The following is a 19,539-nucleotide window of genomic DNA, read 5'->3' on the forward strand; positions in this document are numbered from 1 at the left end:
TAACAACAATGGGTTAACCCTTGAGGGCTCAGCCGAGTGCTAGTTCACCATTTAGCAGTAAGGCATTCCCTGGGAAATATCCCACCCCCTGATTCCACCACCTCAACCAAGCTTCACAATCATCATTGCTGTGTACAGTATTAAATTGTTTGTTTAAAACTTATACTGTGTGTGTGTGTGTGTGTGTGTGTGTGTGTGTGTGTGTGTATATAATATAGTCTTTTGTCGGGTGAAAATTTTTTTTCCTGGAATCTAACCCCCCCATTTACATTAATTCTTATGGGGAATTGGATTTGCTTAACATCGTTTCACTTAAAGTCACATTTCTCAGGATCATAACTACAACGTTAAGTGAGGAGTTACTGTACTTCTGGGAATGTTTAGTGGATTAGGGGTTGGACACTGCAGGGGGATTTTCGGAAGACTCAGGGGTTGGAGTGTGCCTATCAGTAGCCTGCAAGAAGAAAGAGAGAGGGGCCTGTGAGTGCTAGTGTTGCCAGTAGCTGGTGGAGTCAGGGAGCTGACCCCAGCGGGAACAGACAAGGTGTCCTCACACTAAGGGCAGCACTAAGGGTAGTAGCAAGATGCCTCACAACCAGGGATTCTAGAAATCTGTTTGCCACAGAAAAATGTAGAATTTGCATTTTTACAAAGAATCTTTAGTTTTTACATTTTGTGAAAAATAATAACCATATACACTAGAACCCCGTTTATCTGAGCCTCATTCTCCAGCTCTCTGTGCTAACTGAAGCTCACCCCAAATCCTTCCAGCGTATTATAGCCAGGCTTGGCTGGGATGTTCTGTTCATGAAGCAAGTACATGATAGTCCAAGCCCCAGTCGAGGGAAACTAAAGTTCAGTGTTTCATTTTAATCACGGAAAAACACAGAGAAATTTGGGTTTTTTATATGTACAACTAGGATCCATGCTCAAACCCCTGGGCATCCCCAGGAAGTGTCACAGGCAGAAAAAGTAATGAATGTTCTCTGAATGGATGCCTGGCTCACCTGGACAGAACAGTTGATACAAGGAAAAAAGGCCACTTCTTATTGGCCCTCTAAAATTTTAAATAAAAACAAAAAAGAAAAAAAAAACCCAGCAAGGAGACAGTCTTAAACAACATGAAGAGGCAGCTGTTGAGTATGCAAACAGTTACAAAGCATCCTCTAAAACGAAAGTGGTTTTTATTTTGTTTTAAAGTAGTATGGCCTGAAGTTATAATTATGGCTTATTTTTAAACAAAATCTTATGGCTTCTGCCTCTGCCATACCAAATCCATATTTTCCTTATATATGCACAACAAACTTGCAGCCCCAGGTGAAAATAAAGGCATGTAGAAGCAAACTAAAAATAAACCAAACAGGAAATGCAATTAAGTTTAATTACATTGAATGCTAACACTCAACCTGCAATCATAACAAATTTTAAAATATTTTCTAATGAAAGATCCACCAAGATAATATTATGCAGCTAATAATAATATATATGTATAATGCCTAAATAGTATACTATTATAAAGAGAATATGAACCAGACTAGAGAAATAAAACAAGAAATAAAACATGTAAGAACAAAATTAATGTAGTTGTGTCTACCAGTTAAATTCTGTTAGTATAAACAATGGTAGTAATATTGTCAAAGATCAGCAGGATAACACCAGAGCTACAAGTAACATATTTATTATTGTATTTAATAATTTGTCACTTTTTCGGTAAGCAGTAATCAAGAGATGTCAAAGTAACTTCTTTCACTGAATAAACTGTTGACTGTTTTTATATTTATTCTATTTTAAAAGAATCCTTTTTCCTTAATTACCAAAAACCCAAAAGAGGTTTCACTAGTGGTGATGTACACTAGCCCATGGGTATAACATGATACCATGTAACACCAGCAAATAAAATAATAAAAGCAAGAGCCAAAGCTTGAACACAGTTTTCTTTCAACTTCCTTGGGAATTCTGGTAGTATAGGTCTTGGATTCCTTAACAGAGGGGATCATGTTCATCAGTTACAACAGTCCATCTGGGCCTAGATCCAGGTAGACTGCTTGATGAAGTCTAGGCGCCACCAGGTAACAGCAGTGGTCAGGGATCCTGCCAGACATGTGTAACTAAAAGCTAAAAAATGAAATTAAAACACTACTTTAGCCGAACAGTCTCTTTCTACAGGATGCCACAACTGTAAAACAGAGACTGTACACAACACAGACAACTCCTTGTATACTTTCAGTAACTTTCTCATGTATTTAATAAAACAAGTTAGCCACTAACACTTCATTTTAATTGCAAAAGCCTATAATAGCAACAACCATAAAAAACAATTGAAGCCTCGAGATCTCACCATCCAGTAAAGTGGCATGAATAAGCAAATAAGCAATGGAATCTACTCTTCCCCTCCTTCATTAAAATATTTTAAAAACAATTTCTAATGCTATTAAAATGTGTTCATTTGAATTTTTTTCAACAAACTGACAATTATGAAAATTACCTGCAGCTATGGATTCTAGAAACAGTTTTAATATAAACGAACATCCTTTGAAGATACAGATCATGAAAAATAACATTTGTTGCTTTTAAAAGAGTATCTAATTTGTGTTGGGACAGCAAAATTGTGACTGTTAACACTCCTCATGTTGAAAATTGTGAGCTTTTGTTTTCATTTGCTCTTGGTTCAAGACAGTCAAAAACCACAACCTCAAATCCAAATCTTTTGAATTTCAGGGGGTGAGGGAAGAAAATTTAATTCTTACATCTAAAACCGATCTCCCTCACCTCTCCCAAGATTTTGGTATTGGATTGGATCCAGGGCCGGTGCTACCATTAAGGCAAACTAGGTGGTTGCGTAGGGCGCCAAGATTTGGGGACGCCAAAAAGTGGTGCCCCTAATTTTTTTTTTTACAGCGTTCCTGGCTGGGCTGCCGGCGGCGCGCTGACACGTGTGGCTCAGACTCCCTCTCCCAGCGCAGTAGCCGCTCCACTTCTCCCGCCTCCAAGGCTTGCGGCGCCAATCAGCTGTTTGGCACCGCAAGTCTGGGAGGGGAGAATTAGAGCAGGGACGGCGTGCTCGGGGAGGAGGCGGAGCAGAGGTGAGCTGGGGTGGGGAGCTGCCGCACGGCTCCCCAGGCCAGGGGGGGTGGGGAGCTGCCGCGGAGGAGGGGTGCCTCAGGGCAGGGGGGGAGCTGCCGCAGGGCTCCCCACCCCAGCTCAGTTCTGCTACGCCCCCTCCTGAGCACGCCGTCGTTGCTCCACTTCTCCCGCCTCCAAGGCTTGCGGTGCCAATCAGCTGTTTGGCGCTGCAAGCCTGGGAGGGGAGGAGAATTAGAGTGGGGGCAGCGTGCTCGGGGAGGAGGCAGAGCAGAGGTGAGCTGGGGTGGGGAGCTGCCGCATGGCTCCCTGGGGTGGGGGGGAGCTGCCGCAGGGGAGGGGCGCCTCAGGGCGGGGGGGGTGTGCCTCAGGGCGGAGGTGGGGGAAGGGAGCTGCCGCAGGGCTGGGGGTGGGGCGCAAGGTGGAAGTTTCGACTAGGGCGCAAAACTTTCTTGCACCAGCCCTGATTGGATCTAAAACAAGAAAACTACTTTCTTTCTGGTTCTACTTCAGCTGCGGCCAGATTTTACAGCGAATGTGTGGAAATACCACAACAATACCACCATTTAAAGACAAAAACTTCAGACTTCAACCTTACCAAATACAAATCAGAATGCTGGCTTTTTTGTTTGCTTGACTTATTGTTTTTTGCCTCTTTCAGCCTTGAGAGTGCAGAAAATGAACTTGGAATTTTGTTAGAATGAAACAGTTTTCCAGGACTACACAACATATGTGACATGGTATATTAGAACTCCTCTGGTACATATATTGTGATATTTTTGCCTACAACTGTTATAAGTGACTTCAGGACTAAAGAATGAAATTCAGTGTGAAAGCTAAAGTGAAATGAAGATACTATCAAAACGCAGAAAGCTGGTCTCTGTTTTAAAGGGGCACAGTCATCTTACTTTAAGCCCATTTTACTTTTGTTTAAATGTCAGTAAAAACAGTTGTTTGTTCATTTTAACATGGCCCTGTAATGCTGGAAACACAAACATCATTGTACTAGGTTAGGAGAATCAAAAAATTAAACTGAGTGATCTAGTTTCATCATTCAGTCGAGCGAGATGGATGTAATAAAAATGGGCAAATACCTAAACCTTGGATTCAAACACTCCTAAATTTTGAGGAAGTTCAGATTCTAATCTGGACAAGTTGGGCCTATCTCTATCAGAAAGTCAAACAACAAACAGTGAAGAGTAAATTAGATATTTTATTTTTTCAGTTTTAATAATGTAAAATCTAAGCCAGGGATCAGCAATCTTTGGCCCACGGCCCACCAGGGGGCCAGTTTGTTTACCTGCCGTGTTCGCAGGTTCGGCCGATCGCGGCTCCCACTGGCCACAGTTTGCCGCCGCGCTGCTTCCCGCAGCCCCCATTGGCCTGGAGCAGCGAACTGTGGCCAGTGGGAGCCGCAATCGGCTGAACCTGCGGACGTGGCAGGTAAACAAACCAGCCCGGCCCACCGGGGTGCTTACCCTGGCGGGCCGCAGGCCAAAGGGTGCCGATCCCTGATATAAGCACTGGTAAGGGGATATAATTAGAGGAAAATATAGTTTGTAGCTGCTTTATTTTCCCAGCTAACCTTAGCTAACAGTAGGAATAATAGGTTTTCAGAAGAGTAATTGGAGCTTGCAAGTTTCCATGCCTGTTAGGTAAAGATAAATATGGATATGGGCATCCTGTAGAAATCAGTCTGTTTTCCAGCTGCATAACTATTATTAGATGTGACCATAACTAAGCATTTCATATATGCTGTATCTTTAGTATTACACACTGTATCTTCACAATATATTGTATCTTCACAATATATGGTAGCTTAAGTAGAATATAGGAATCTGATCTATGGATACTACCACTGCAAGATACCCTCAAATTTTCTTCATCTAAATTAAGACAAGTACGTGGTGAGCATACTAGAGTTTACAGGAATATTCTGTAATAGTGTCACTAGAGGCAGGCGCTGAAGTCAAACCATTAATTCTCACTTGCCTCAGAGAAATTAAGCAAAAGCCTGTGGTAGGGAGGAAAAAAAGAGGGGTTGGGGAGAGTGTAAAGGAAAAAAAAAAAAAAGCATTGGAGATAGTGTTGTTTTTTCCTTCTTTATAGTGCATACCGAAGGCCTGGTTTTATTATTATTTTAATTTTAATTATATCAATTCCCTACCCCTATTTTTTTAAATTAGAAATTCAAATCTCTTCCAGCCTGAAAGGCTCTATGGTGACTGGATAACTAGTGAGAAGACAGTTACCTTTTCCATAACTGGTGTTCTTTGGGATGTGCTGCTCATGTCTATTCCACAATAGGCGTTGGACATTTTTCCCCTAGCAGTACTCATAGGGGAGCACCCCTAGCGACGCCTGGAGTAGCGTCTCCATGGCGTGGTATAAGGGGCGCTGCATGCTCCCCCCACCCCAGTTCATTCTTACCAGATAACTCCAACAGAGGGGAAGGAGGGCGGGATGTGGAATAGACATGAGCAACACATCTCGAAGAATACCAGTTACGGAAAAGGTAACTGTCTTTTCTTCTTCGAGTGATTGCTCATGTGTATTCCACAATAGGTGATTCCAAGCTATATCTGTTGGAGGTGGGTAGGAGTTCACAAATTCTCGGGATGGAGCACGGTCCTGCCAAACCCGGCGTTCTCCCTGGTTTGGGAGATGATCACATAATGCGAGGTGAAAGTGTGAACCAAAGACCACGTAGCAGCCCTAAAAATGTCCTGGATGTGGACATGGGCCAAAAAGGCAGCCGACGAGGCCTGCACCCTAGTTGAGTGTGCCCTCACATAGACGGCAGGGGGATTCCCACCAGGTCATAACAGGAACAGATGCATGATGTGGTCCAGTTGGAGAGCCGCTGAGTGGAGATCGGCCAACCCTTCATGTATTCGGCCGAGGCGAAGAACAGCTGCGAGGACTTTTTGAACGGTTTTGTCTGCTCCAGGTAGAAAGCCAGAGCCCGTCGCACATCCAGTGTGTGGAGACTGCGCTCCTCACTGGACACATGGGGCTTGGGGCAGAGGACCGGCAGGAAAATGTCCTGACCCATGTGGTAGGCAGAGACCACCTTCAGGAGGAACAAAGGATGTGGGCGGAGCTGGACCTTATCCTTATGCAACACCGTGTACGGTGGGCTCGGAGGTCAGGGCCCTGAGTTCTGAGACCCGCCTAGCCAACATGATTGCCACTAGGAAGGCCACCTCCCACGAGAGGTGTGACCAGGAGCACGTAGCTAGTGGCTCAAACAAGGGGCCCATGAGGCGGGCCAGCACCAGGTTTAGGTCCCACTGTGGGTCTGGGGGCCTGACATACAGGAAGAGATGATCCAATCCCTTAAGCAATCAGCCAGTCATAGCAGGGGAGAATATCGTGTGCCCCTGCACCGGCAGGTGAAAAGCTGATATGGCCGCCAAGTGCACCTTGATGGACGAGGGCGCCAGGCCCTGGGCTCAAAGGTGAAGGAAGTAGTCCAGAATAAGCTGGATCGGGGCAGCCACGGGGAAAACGCCCCGCTCATCCGCCCATTGAGAGAACCGAGACCACTTATCCAAGTAGGCTCGGCGCGTTGAGGGTTGCCTGCTTTCCAAAAGGGCGCACTGAACCGCTTCTGAGCATGTCCTCTCCTCCTAGCACTAACCATTGAGCAGCCATGCCATGAGGTGGAGTGCTGCTAGGCTGGGGTGGAGGAGGCGGCCCTGGTCCTGGGAGAGCACTTCCAGGCAGGACGGCAACGGCCACGGCGGGGCGACTGCCATGCTCGTGAGGGTTCCATACCAATGCTGCCTGGGCCATGCTGGGGCAATCAGTAGGACCCGGGCCCTGTCCGTCTTTATCTTTTCCAGGACCTTGCCTATCAGTGGGAATGGGGGAAAGGCATAGAGAAACCTGCCCGACCAGGACAGGAGGAAGGCATCGGAGATAGCGCCCCATCCCAGCCCTGCCCCGGAGCAGAACTGGGCACAGCAATGGTTCTGCCAAGTCACAAACAGGTCCACCTGTGGAGTTCTTCACTCTTGGAAAAGTCTGTGCACCACCTCTGGGTGAAGAGACCACTCGTGCTGAGAGGAGAAGTCCCTGCTCAAGCGATCCACCCACGAGTTCCGGAGGTGCCCGGTAGGTGGTAGGCCTGTAGGCAAATGTCGTTATAAATGCCAATATATTTGCCAAAATCTCCAAGGGCATGATGGACAGAGGCTACAACAGGGACACACAGCAGTGCCACGTGAAAGTTAAGGAGCTGAGGCAAGCCTACCAAAAAACAAAGGATGCAAACGGTTGCTCCGGGTCAGAGCCCCATACACGCCAGTTCTATGATGAACTGCATGCAATTCTAGGGGTGGTCCCTACCACTACCCCACCACTGTCCATGGACATCTGCAAGGGGGTAGTCTCATGCAACAGGGATGAGGATTTTGTGGATGATGATGAGGAGGAGGAGGTTGAGGATAGCGCACAGCAGGCAAGCAGAGAATCCCTTCTCCCCGGCAGCCAGGAACTGTTCATCACCCTGGAGCCAATAGCAGCGGGCTCCCGGACCATGAAGCCAGAGAAGGCACCTCTGGTGAGTGTACCTTTGTAAATATAATACAGGGTTTAAAAGCAAGCGTGTTTAATGATTAATTTACCACGCCAAGCCAGTAGCAAGTAGTCTGGAATCATTGCAGAACAAAACATTGCAGCGAATGGGCCCAGGCTTTGGTGGGATCAAGCAACATCCCCGCTGTTAGCCACATGGTGGGGGGAGGCCTGTTCATGCTGAGCTGTTCGCGTTTGGCTGACAGGGACCTTCCCTTCTACTAGCCACACGCGTATGTGTGTGTGTGTGTGTGAGTAACGATCATCCCAGAGAACTGGGTATGTGGGGGGGTTGGATTGTACTGCACATTCACCCTAAAACCGCAGCCCCTCCTTTTAAATGGCCAACCCAACGGGCTTTGCTTGGTATGGGAAAGGAGGGCGCTGCTGTTTGAAACCGGTCCCACATGTTATGAAGGCTGAAGAAGCCAAAACCCTTTGCTTTACCATGGCTGCCTGCAAGCCGAATTCTGTTGCCCAGCCGAGCGTGTGTGATGTCTCACACCAAACTGGCAGGCACTCAATATAAGAGGCAAAATGCGACCTTGTACCAAAAGCACATGTGCTATGTAATGTGAATTGCTTGATTCAATGTGAAATAGTCTTCCCTTTGTTCTCTAAAATGTATCTTTTTGAATACTACTCTCCCTTTTTTTCCTCCCGCAGCTGGAAATGTTTCTACGCTCCCCCTATCATCTCCGTCCCAGAGGCTAGCGCAGATTAGAAGGTGAAAAAAACCCACTCGCGACGACATGTCCTCAGAGCTCATGCAGTCCTTCCGCACTGAAAGAGCTCAGCAGAATGTGTGGAAGCAAACAATGGCAGAGTCGAGGAAAGCGTTAAATGAATGCAATGAGAGGAGGGAGAAGCATGCTGAGAGGAGGCAGGATGCAATGCTGAGGCTAATCGGGGAGCAAACTGACATGCTCAGGCATCTGGTGGAGCTACAGGAAAGGCAGCAGGAGCACAGACTGCTGCTGCAGCTCCTGTATAACTGCCTGCCCTCCTCCCCAAGTTCCATATCCTCCTCACCCAGATGCCCAAGAATGCGGGGGGAGGAGGAGGCTATGGGCACCCAGCCACTCCACCCCAGAGGATTGCCCAAACAACAGAAGGCTGGCATTCAATAAGTTTTGAACTGTAGTGTGACCTTGTCCTTCTCTCCTCCCCCACCCCTCCCAAGCTATCTTATGAGTTTTCCCCCTATTTGTGTGCTGAATTAATAAAGAATGCATGATTTGGAAACAGTAATGACTTTATTGCCTCTGAAACCAGTTATCAAAGGGGGGAGGTCGGTTGGCTTACAGGGAAGTAGAGTCAACCAAGGGGGCAGATTTTCATCAAGGAGAAACAAACAGAACTGTCACACCGTAGCCTGGCCAGTCATGAAACTGGTTTTCAAAGCTTCTCTGATGCGCAGGACACCCAGCTGTGCTCTTCTAATTGCCCTAGTGTCTGGCTGCGCATAATCAGCCGCCAGGCAATTTGCCTTAACCTCCCACCCCGCCATTAACGTCTCCCCCTTACTCTCATAGATATTCTGGAGCACACAGCAAGCAGCAATAACAATGGGAATATCGGTTTCGCTGAGGTCTAACCTAGTCAGTAAACTGCGCCAGCGAGCTTTTAAATGTCCAAATGCACATTCTATCACCATTCTGCACTTGCTCAGCCTATAGTTGAACAGCTCCTTACTACTGTCCAGGGTGCCTGTTTATGTCTTCATGAGCCAGGGCATTAAGGGGTAGGCTGGGTCCCCAAGGACAACTATAGGCATTTCAACATCCCAATGGTAATTTTCTGGTCTGGGAAGTAAGTTCCTTCCTGCAGCTGTTCAAACAGACCAGAGTTCCTGAAGATGCCAGCGTCATGCACCTTTCCCAGCCATCCCACGTTGATGTCAGTGAAATGTCCCTTGTGATCCACCAGTGCTTAAACAGCACCATTGAAAAGTACCCCTTGCAGTTTACGTACTGGCTGCCAAGGTGGTCCAGTCCCAAGATAGGGATATGGGTTCCATCTATCGTCCCGCCACAGTTAGGGAACCCCATTGCAGCAAAGCCATCCACTATGACCTGCACATTTCGCAGAGTCACTACCCTTGATAGCAGCAGCTCAGTGATTGCATTGGCTACTTGGATCACAGCAGCCCCCACAGTAGATTTACTCACTCCTAATTGATTCCTGACTGACCGGTAGCTGTCTGGCGTTGCAAGCTTCCAGAGGGCTATTGCCACTCGCTCCTCAACTGTGAGGGCTGTTCTCATCTTCGTATTCTTGCGCTTTGGGGCAGGGGAAAGCAAGTCACAAAATTCCATGAAAGTGCCCTGACGCATGCGAAAATTTTGCAGCCACTGGGAATCATCCCAGACCTGCAACACTATGCGGTCCCACCAGTCTGTGCTTGTTTCCCGGGCCCAGAATTGGCGTTCCATGGCCTGAACTTGCCCCATTGCCACCATGATGTCCAAATTGCCAAGGCCTATGCTTTGAGAGAAGTCTGTATCCATGTCCTCATCACTATCGTGATTGTGCTGTCGTCGCCTCCTCGCCTGCTTTTGCAGGTTCTGCACATACTGCAGGATAATGCACAAGGTGTTTACAATGCTCACAGCAGCAGCGGTGAGCTGAGCAGGCTCCATGCTTGCCGTGGTACGGCGTCTGCAGGAGAGCAGAGTTGCAGCGGAAGCAGTTGAGGACGATGGTTAGCACTGCGCGCATTTCCCGAGGAAGAACACACGTACCTGGGAGCACATGACAGACAACATGGAGAAATTCACTATCAAGGCAAGAGCAGGAGAGCAGAGTTGCAGCGGAAGCGGTGGAGGATGATAGTTAGCACCGCGCACATTTCCTGAGGAAGAACACACGTACCCAGGAGCACATGACAGACAACATGGAGAAATTCACTATTGAGACAATAGCAGCAGAGTTGCAGCAGAAGCGGTGTATGTCGACAGTAAGCAGTCCTACTGCACTGTCTGCTGCCAGCAGCACCCAGGACACAACAGCGGTGGTGTCGGTGAGCTGAGCGGGCTGCATACTTGCCGTGGTATGGCGTCTGCGCGGAAAAAAGCCACAAAACGATTGTCTGCCATTGCTTTCACAGAGGGAGGGGTGACATGTACCCAAAACCACCCGTGACAATGTTTTTGCCCCATCAGGCATTGGGAGCTTAACCCAGAATTCCCATGGGCGGCGGAAACTGCGGGAACTGTGGGATAGCTACCCACAGTGCACCGCTCCATAAGTCGATGCTAGCCATGGTAGTGAGGACGTACTTCGCCAACTTCATGTGCTTAGTGTGGACATATGCAATCGACTGTATAAAATCGATTTCTAAAAATCAACTTCTACAAAATCGACCTAATTTCGTAGTGTAGACATACCCCCAGTATCCTGTCTTGCGACAGTGGCCAATGCCGGGTGCCCCAGAGGGAATGAACAGAACAGGTGACCATCAAGTGATCCATCCCCTGTCGCCCATTGCCAACTTCTGGCAAAAACATGTTAACTCCTTCTGCTTAACAATGCGTTCTACCTTGTATTTAGCTGTGACACTCTCAAGTACCTTTCCCAGACCTGAAGATGAGCTCTGTGTAAGATTGAAACAGCATGTCTCGTTCACCAACAGAAGTTGGTCCTGCGAAAGGTATTACCTCAACCACCTTGTCTCTGTACTCTATATACATATAGTGTCTAGCACCAGGATTTTAATAAGAGTATCTAGGTGGTGCTATAAACACAAAATAAATAATTTTGGATCCAGTATGTCTTTGTTAAAGACCCAGTACTTTCACCTTTTCTATTAAGTTGTTAAACTGGCAAATACAATTAGATCTTCTCTTCACTGACTGTAAAACTCTCATTAAATATGGTTCAAACATACTTGTAGCAAAATTGAGTTTAGGACAATTGTAAGGCTAGTCTCAAACAGTTTTTTTAAAGTGTACATCTAATGCATCTGCCCCCACCTGCATTTGTGCAGGCCACTCATACTATTGTAAACCAGTTCTCATTGCACAGGGGTTTGAATCATGTTTTAAAAGTTTTAAAATGCAATTCTGCAGCCAGTAAAGCAGGCGCTATTTGAATCAATTTATAGTAATGTTTACTTTTAGAATATAAAAGATCTTTTTATCTTTCCACAAGCATACCTATCACAATAATTCAACTTTTATTAACATTAAAAAATACATTTTCTAAAGTTAAAAAAAGTATGCTCCCCAATCAAGTTTCTTTGATAACTGGTGGAGGGTATTTATCCAGCATTCAAATTCCCAATATCCAAGATTTTCAGATATGCTTATTTTCCCAGTTTCTAGAAACAGTTCCATCACAATGAACACTCCTTTTTCATAATTTATCAAAAAAATTTAAAAATCCATGAAAAGATATCAGTAAGGCACAGCTGACCAAAACAAGGTAATTTATATTCAACTTAGGTGGAATAGATTCCCTTAGCTCAACTGCAATCTTTTAACATATGCAAATTAAGTTAAACTGGTCTATCCAGTTCAGGGAAAATCAGCCCTACATAAACTGTTTGGTGGTTTTGCTTTACAAACTTCTCATAAAGCAGAACTGAGAAGGAAACTAGATAAAGTAAGATGCCCTGAGAGGAGGTTTGACATCTTAACAAAATAAAAATAACTTGGACAATAAAACGGATAACAGACACAAGTTTGCACGCACAGGGAGAAAGAAAGTGCCAAGCAAAATGGCAGAGGTCCCAGGTGCAAAAGCAGAATTGGTGAAACAAGCACTCAAAGCAAGACACGCTAGACTAGAAGCCCTGGAAAACCTTGCCAAGTTTTGAAGCTTCTGAAATTTAGAGAAAAGTGATAGTTTAGAGGGCTTCACACTGTTACACTAACACCCAACCCATTTGAGACTGAAGCCGAAAAATTATTCTTTATAGGCAGAGCAGCGCTACTGCATACTTCAGGGAAAAGAACGGATGTGAATGACAGAGGGAGGATCCAACAGCTAGCAGGAATAAAAATAAATAACTAAGAGTTTGAATCTGAAGGACAAACAGTATGACTTTTTATGGACTTGAGTAAAGTAAAATTTCCTTACCGATACAAACATTCATCACTGAAGAAACTGACACTTCTGCCCTTCAAAGTTCATGGTTATATCTAAAGACTTTTATATTTTCAAACTCAAAACCTGCACCAAAACGGTTGGATAGACTCAAAACAAAAAGTATGGCAGAAGATATGGGCTCCTTATGCAAAAGAAAGACTGAACTTTTGCTATGTATTAAGCTCTAACCTTATGCTTTAGTTGGAAGCATGCAGAGTTTGGCTTAATGTCACAGTTTAATGGTTTTAATATTTTCAGTTTATGCTCTGTTATTGTAACAGATTATTGAACAGACTTTTCCAGATCATGAAAGTACTTTTTCCTTTATGAAAGACCATTATTTCTCTCTCTTTACAGATTTAGAGACCAATTCTTACTCAAGCAAGTACTTTGATGGGATTATTAATTTACAACCCTCAAAAGCATGCTATGCCTGAAACAGCTTCCAATCTTTTATCATGTGACACAATAAAACAAAGGGTTCAGAGAGAAAAACAATAGAAATCACAGCAATAACATTATACAGTTACTCAGCAATGGTAAGTGGGTAGCATGTCTGAACAATTTTTTAAATAGTTTTTAATCAAAATGCTACTTAAATAAAAATAAATTGTCTTGGCTGACACTTCTTGTGGGCTACATGGCAGAAGTGGTGCTTTTAGGAGGGATTTGTACAAGGGGAAAGTTTGGGGAGCATATTCTGCACATAGGTGGCAGTGTGGAAAAAGGTATGGAGTGAGGACTAATCATAAGGTTTTCAAGATTGGACCCTTATTAAAGAGACAAGAGGTAGTTGGGATGCATGCACACACTTCTGTCAATATATTGAACCTATTGCTGATACAAACAACAGCTAAAATTATAACTGAATGGTTACAACAAAATAATTATGCTGTGAATTTATATTATGCATTCAATAGTACTTTGGGCCTGATATGATTTTAAGACCGCATAATCTAATCCTGCTCAGAGCTAGTTTAATAAACTCAGACATTAGTACCTAATATGAAGGCTACCATTTTATGTGAGGGCTCCAAAAGTTACTAATTCTGGTAGAGCTGATGCAGCACTAGCAACAGAATAACTTTTTTGAAAGTTATCCTGATGCAGACTGGGATCTTCTGTGGGAATGGGTTTGTTTGTGCCTTGTGTGTAGTAGTGCGTCGGGAATGGTGAGTTTGCTATATCTGTGAATAGTTTGTCTTGTAGGAATGGGTTATTTTGGGTCACAGTCTCTCCCTGCAGGGATAGGAAGAAAGTTCCTCCCCTTGAAAAGATTTTGGAAAAGGGATATTTTCCTGTGTGTTTTATATTCCCTAGAATGTATTGATAGGATTTTACTCCCTGTATGTGTACATCTATAAAAAGCCTTGTCTGCTCTAGAAACTCACAAATAAAATTTCTATTGGTTCAGCTAACGGGGTGTTAGCATGACAGAGGAAAGTGTACACAAGCTTCCCATGTCAGGACCAATTTTTACCATTGTTCAGTTACACTTGCTTTTGGTATTAACTACAATGGCGGTAAACAGATCCAGACACTGAAACCTTGTCTACACTACATCCTCTCAAGGCTGTTAAACCTAGTGGGATTTTTTCCTCTAAATTTCTACAGCATAGACACAGTCTCTCCATCAAGGGAAAGAGGAAAAGGAGGAAGTTGTTGCGAGTTACACCACGTCTCATCGGAAAAGGAAAATGACAGTGTTTATTACAGTCTGTCTCCCAGGGATCAGTGATTTTGTTGTGTGTGTTACACCTTCTTCCCATGGGGAGCCCAACAGTGGATGTTAGCGTCTCTCGAGCAGGGGAGTGTGAAGAGAAGAGCATTTTGCTGTATAGGCTTATTACAGTCGGTCTCCGGGGGGGGGGGGGGGGAGAGGGAGGATTTTGCTGAGTAGTGTTTTAGGTAAGGCTGCCGCATCCGGGGAAAAATACGTTAATGGGTTTTACAAGGAAACCGTCACACCACGCCACCTCCCCTTCCCTACACACCCATTCACTCCCCCCGCCGCCGGGCACAGAGCGGGGAACTTACTCACCTCCGCTCACCAGCGTGCGGACAGCCCTGGGCGCAGCCATCTTGAACAGATGGGCCAGGGTCACGTGGGCGCGGGCCGGTTGTGGCCCAGGCAGGGGCCTGCCCTGTAGCCTGGCCGCGGTAACCTACCAGGGGCGCTGGGTTCCAGCCCCGCCGAGCCACTCTGCCCGTCGGGGCTTGGAGTAGGGAGCGGCTGGGGCTTTGCTCCGCTCTCAGCCGGCCCTGCGGTCACTGGCGCGCGGCTTTCCCGGCCGAGCTTCCTCTGAGAACGGAAGCGGGAGAGCGAGGTGGGAGGAGAGCCGGCCCGCCCGGGGCTCTCCCCTCGTCCGACCCGCTATCCCACCACCACCCGGCCCGGGGCTCTCCCCTCGTCCGACCCGCTATCCCACCACCACCCGGCCCGGGGCTCTCGCCTCGTCCGACCCGCTGCCTCCCCCACCCCCCGGGCCTGGGGTTCTCCCCTCGTCCGACCCGCTATCCCACCACCACCCGGCCCGGGGCTCTCCCCTCCTCCGACCCGCTATCCCCCCCCCCCCGGCCCGGGGCTCTCGCCTCGTCCGACCCGCTATCCCCCCCCACACCCCGGGCCTGGGGTTCTCCCCTCGTCCGACCCGCTATCCCACCACCACCCGGCCCGGGGCTCTCCCCTCCTCCGACCCGCTATCCCCCCCCCCCGGCCCGGGGCTCTCGCCTCGTCCGACCCGCTGCCTCCCCCACCCCCCGGGCCTGGGGTTCTCCCCTCGTCCGACCCGCTATCCCCCCCCCCGGCCTGGGGCTCTCCCCTCCTCCGACCCGCTATCCCCCCCCCCGGCCTGGGGCTCTCCCCTCGTCCGACCCGCTACCCCCCCCCCCCCCGGCCTGGGGCTCTCCCCTCGTCCGACCCGCTATCCCCCCCCCCGGCCTGGGGTTCTCCCCTCGTCCGACCCGCTATCCCCCCCCCCGGCCTGGGGCTCTCCCCTCGTCCGACCCGCTACCCCCCCCCCCCCGGCCTGGGGCTCTCCCCTCGTCCGACCCGCTACCCCCCCCCCCCCCGGCCTGGGGCTCTCCCCTCGTCCGACCCGCTATCCCCCCCCCCCGGGGCTCTCCCCTCGTCCGACCCGCTGCCCCCCCCACACCCCGGGCCTGGGGTTCTCCCCTCGTCCGACCCGCTATCCCACCACCACCCGGCCCGGGGCTCTCCCCTCCTCCGACCCGCTATCCCCCCCCCCCCCGGCCCGGGGCTCTCCCCTCCTCCGACCCGCTATCCCCCCCCCCCCCCGGCCCGGGGCTCTCGCCTCGTCCGACCCGCTGCCTCCCCCACCCCCCGGGCCTGGGGTTCTCCCCTCGTCCGACCCGCTATCCCCCCCCCCCGGCCTGGGGCTCTCCCCTCGTCCGACCCGCTATCCCCCCCCCCCCCCCGGCCTGGGGCTCTCCCCTCGTCCGACCCGCTATCCCCCCCCCCCCGGCCTGGGGCTCTCCCCTCGTCCGACCCGCTACCCCCCCCCCCCGGCCTGGGGCTCTCCCCTCGTCCGACCCGCTATCCCCCCACCACCCGGGCCTGGGTCTCTCCCCTCGTCCGACCCGCTACCCCCCTCCCCCGGCCTGGGGCTCTCCCCTCGTCCGACCCGCTATCCCCCCCCCCCCCGGGGCTCTCCCCTCGTCCGACCCGCTATCCCACCACCACCCGGCCCGGGGCTCTCCCCTCCTCCGACCCGCTATCCCCCCCCCCCCGGCCTGGGGCTCTCGCCTCGTCCGACCCACTGCCCCACCAGCCTGCCCCCCCCACTTGAGGGCCACGGTCAGGTGTCATCATGTCTCCTGGTCACTCGTCTCCTTGCCAAGGCCTCTAGCACCTGCTGCCCTCTCAGACAGTCGGGGCGGCTCTATGTATTTTGCCGCCCCAAGCACACCCGCTGGTAACGGGGATTCGGTGGCATGCCTGCGGGAGGTCTGCCGGTTCCGCACCTTCAGTGTATCCGCTGCAGGACCAGCGGACCTCCCACAGGCATGCCGCCGAAAGCAGCCTGACTGCCGCCCCGACAGCGACCAGCAGGCCGCCCCGACGGCAACCAGCAGGCCGCCCCAGGCGTGCACTGGTGCCTGGAGCCACCCCTGCAGGCAGTGCTACGCCTTGCAGGGCAGAACTTCCCCAGCCCTCTGTACAGACCCCAGCTGAACGGGTTGCTTGGGGCCCGTTGCCCTTTCACTTGCTCTCCCTGAGACCACCTTCCTCCGCACCCCCCCCCCCATTACTTCCAGTGCTCACAGGGGAAAGTCAGGAGCCTGCTGGGGCCTCCTGGTTCTAATCCGCTGTAGCACCAGAGTCAGCTGGCTTGGCCTCTCCCCTGTTACAGCCCCTTTTGCAGGCATCCAAGCTCCTCTTGATAATAGAGAGGTTGGGCAGCTCTTAAAGTGAGGAGGTGGAATGAGCAGCGCTGGGACCTGCCAGACCATCTCCAAGCTCCATTCAGAGAGTGCTTTGCAGAACAGGGCTTGAAAACGTCTCCTCTAATATACACTGCCAGTAGTTGGTTGCCTACAGAGAGGCAAGCTTGGCCTGTTAGGAGCACTGGAGTCTGTTCTAAAGCTGATATTAATTGAAAAGGACTGCTGAATTTCTCTTGTTTGCAGTAATTTAAATCCTATTGAGTCTTTGCTTCTAACAAAGTTAGCTTGATTAGGGACACTGCTGTAAGCTGTATGAAGTAGTCCCACTTATTATTCGAGTCATGAGTATTCTCCCTTTTTTTTCATAGCTTTGAATGGCAGTGATGGGAAGTAAAACAAACAAACAAACAAACAAAAAAATAGTCTAGTAATTTTTAACCAGTGAGTCAGTGTGGCGGAGTGATTCCTAAAGAGAAATTACAATCCACTGGTGAGTTGTGGCTATACCACACTCTGTAGTACTCGAAATGATGTATTGTATAATTTCCACTTTTAGAATTTTCTCTATCTCATTTGATTATATCAAGTAAGAACAGGCTATGGAACAAACCCTGGATATGAAGCAGTCCCATGGCGGGGGGGTCTTCACTGGAGCCACAGTTGTACTTACTGCTTGACTTTGCTTAATCCATGCATGCAGAATCATGAAGGAGATGCCTAAAACTAAAACAAGTTAGTTGTATTTTAGTCCAGCTAGTTCCTTCATCTACAGTCACTTACTGCAATACAGTCAAACATCATGCAATAAAAATTAAACACCTAGAAAAAACAAACCAGGTACTTACTATAGAGAATGAACCCAACAGTTCTCAGGCAAACATCAAGCACAAAGGGATCAAATACCCAACTAATAAGAGGATTGGGGGGCAATTATGGTGTGATGTTGTGCAGTCTATATGGTTTTATAAAAATTTGATAATAAGTCAATATAATGTAACAGATAGTTTTAGAGAAAATACGGTAATAAGTGAATGTAAGTAACTGGGATATGCCTCATGCAAAAGGTCTCTTGTAAGGTATCATTACAAAGCTTATAATCTACTGAGTGTGATCATCTGATTTGTATAAATGTACCACTCTTGTATCTAAAACTAGAAATATAAAATGTAACTCTGAGGGCCTATTGTAATTGTGTAAAGTGTAGACCATTAATGATGGTTTGGAATCTTGATGACTCCCATTGTCTGCAGATCCAACCCGTCACAGTGGCGTAGTCGGCAGGATCTGTGCACAGCCCACTGTGATGGGTTGGATCACAGAAACCCCCTTGGGAGCTGCCACCCGATGTGCAAAGACTACCCCTGCTTCCGTTTTCCCTGCCAGCTCAGGACTCCAGCACCCTGTCTTGCTGAGCCAGACACTCCTGTTTGGCTCCAGACACAGATCCAGGGTCTGAATCACTTGTCCCAAAGCTGCAAGTTTACCTGAAAACAGCTCGCAGTAGCGTGCTTGTCTTTAGCACTCAGATGCCCAACTCCCAATGGGGTCTAAACCCAGATAAATCCGTTTTACCCTGCATAAAGCTTATGCAGGGCAAACTCATAAATTGTTCGCCCTCTATAACACTGATAGAGAGATATGCACAGTTGTTTGCTCCCCCAGGTATTAATACATACTCTGAGTAAATTACTAAATAAAAAGTGATTTTATTAAATACAGACAGTAGGATTTAAGTGGTTCAAAGTAGTAACAGACAGAACAAAGTAAGTCACCAAGCAAAATAAAATAAAATGCGCAAATCTATGCCTAATCAAACTAAATACAGATAATCTCACCCTCAGAGATGCTTCAGTAAGTTTTTCTCAGACTGGACATCTTCCAGGCCTGGGCACAATCCTTTCCCCTGGTACAGCTCTTGTTGCAGCTCAGGTGGTAGCTAGGGGATTCTTCATGATGGCTCCTCTCCCTCTCTCTTCTCTTCCCCCCTTTATATATCTTTTGCATAAGGCGGGAACTCTTTGTCTCTCTGGGTTTCCACCCCCCCTCACTGGAAAAGCACCAGGTTAAAGATGGATTCCAGTTCAGGTGACATGATCACATGTCACTGCAAGACTTCATTACTCACTTGCCAGCACACACATATACAGGAAGACTCACAGGTAAATACAGCCATCTGCAGACAATGGGAGTCATCAAGATTCCAAACCATCATTAATGGTCCACACTTTACACAATTACAATAGGCCCTCAGAGTTACATTTTATATTTCTAGTTTTAGATACAAGAGTGGTACATTTATACAAATCAGATGATCACACTCAGTAGATTATAAGCTTTGTAATGATACCTTACAAGAGACCTTTTGCATGAGGCATATCC

The 19,539-nt window shown here is 48.2% G+C and overlaps 1 protein-coding gene across 1 annotated transcript in view; it reads right to left on the reverse strand.

Annotated features, from left to right (window-relative positions):
• Window positions 1–15,093, reverse strand: part of METAP1D (methionyl aminopeptidase type 1D, mitochondrial) — a 62,320-nt gene extending 47,227 nt beyond the window's left edge. The window contains exon 1 of the mRNA XM_054043754.1: window positions 14,795–15,093. Within this exon, the coding sequence (XP_053899729.1) occupies window positions 14,795–14,834 (40 nt within the window). The 5' untranslated portion in view covers window positions 14,835–15,093. The remainder of the gene's footprint in view (window positions 1–14,794) is intronic.
• Between the last annotated feature and the right edge of the window lie 4,446 nt (window positions 15,094–19,539).

This window comes from Malaclemys terrapin, chromosome 11, assembly GCF_027887155.1.
Source record: "Malaclemys terrapin pileata isolate rMalTer1 chromosome 11, rMalTer1.hap1, whole genome shotgun sequence".
Lineage (NCBI taxonomy): Eukaryota > Metazoa > Chordata > Testudines > Emydidae > Malaclemys > Malaclemys terrapin.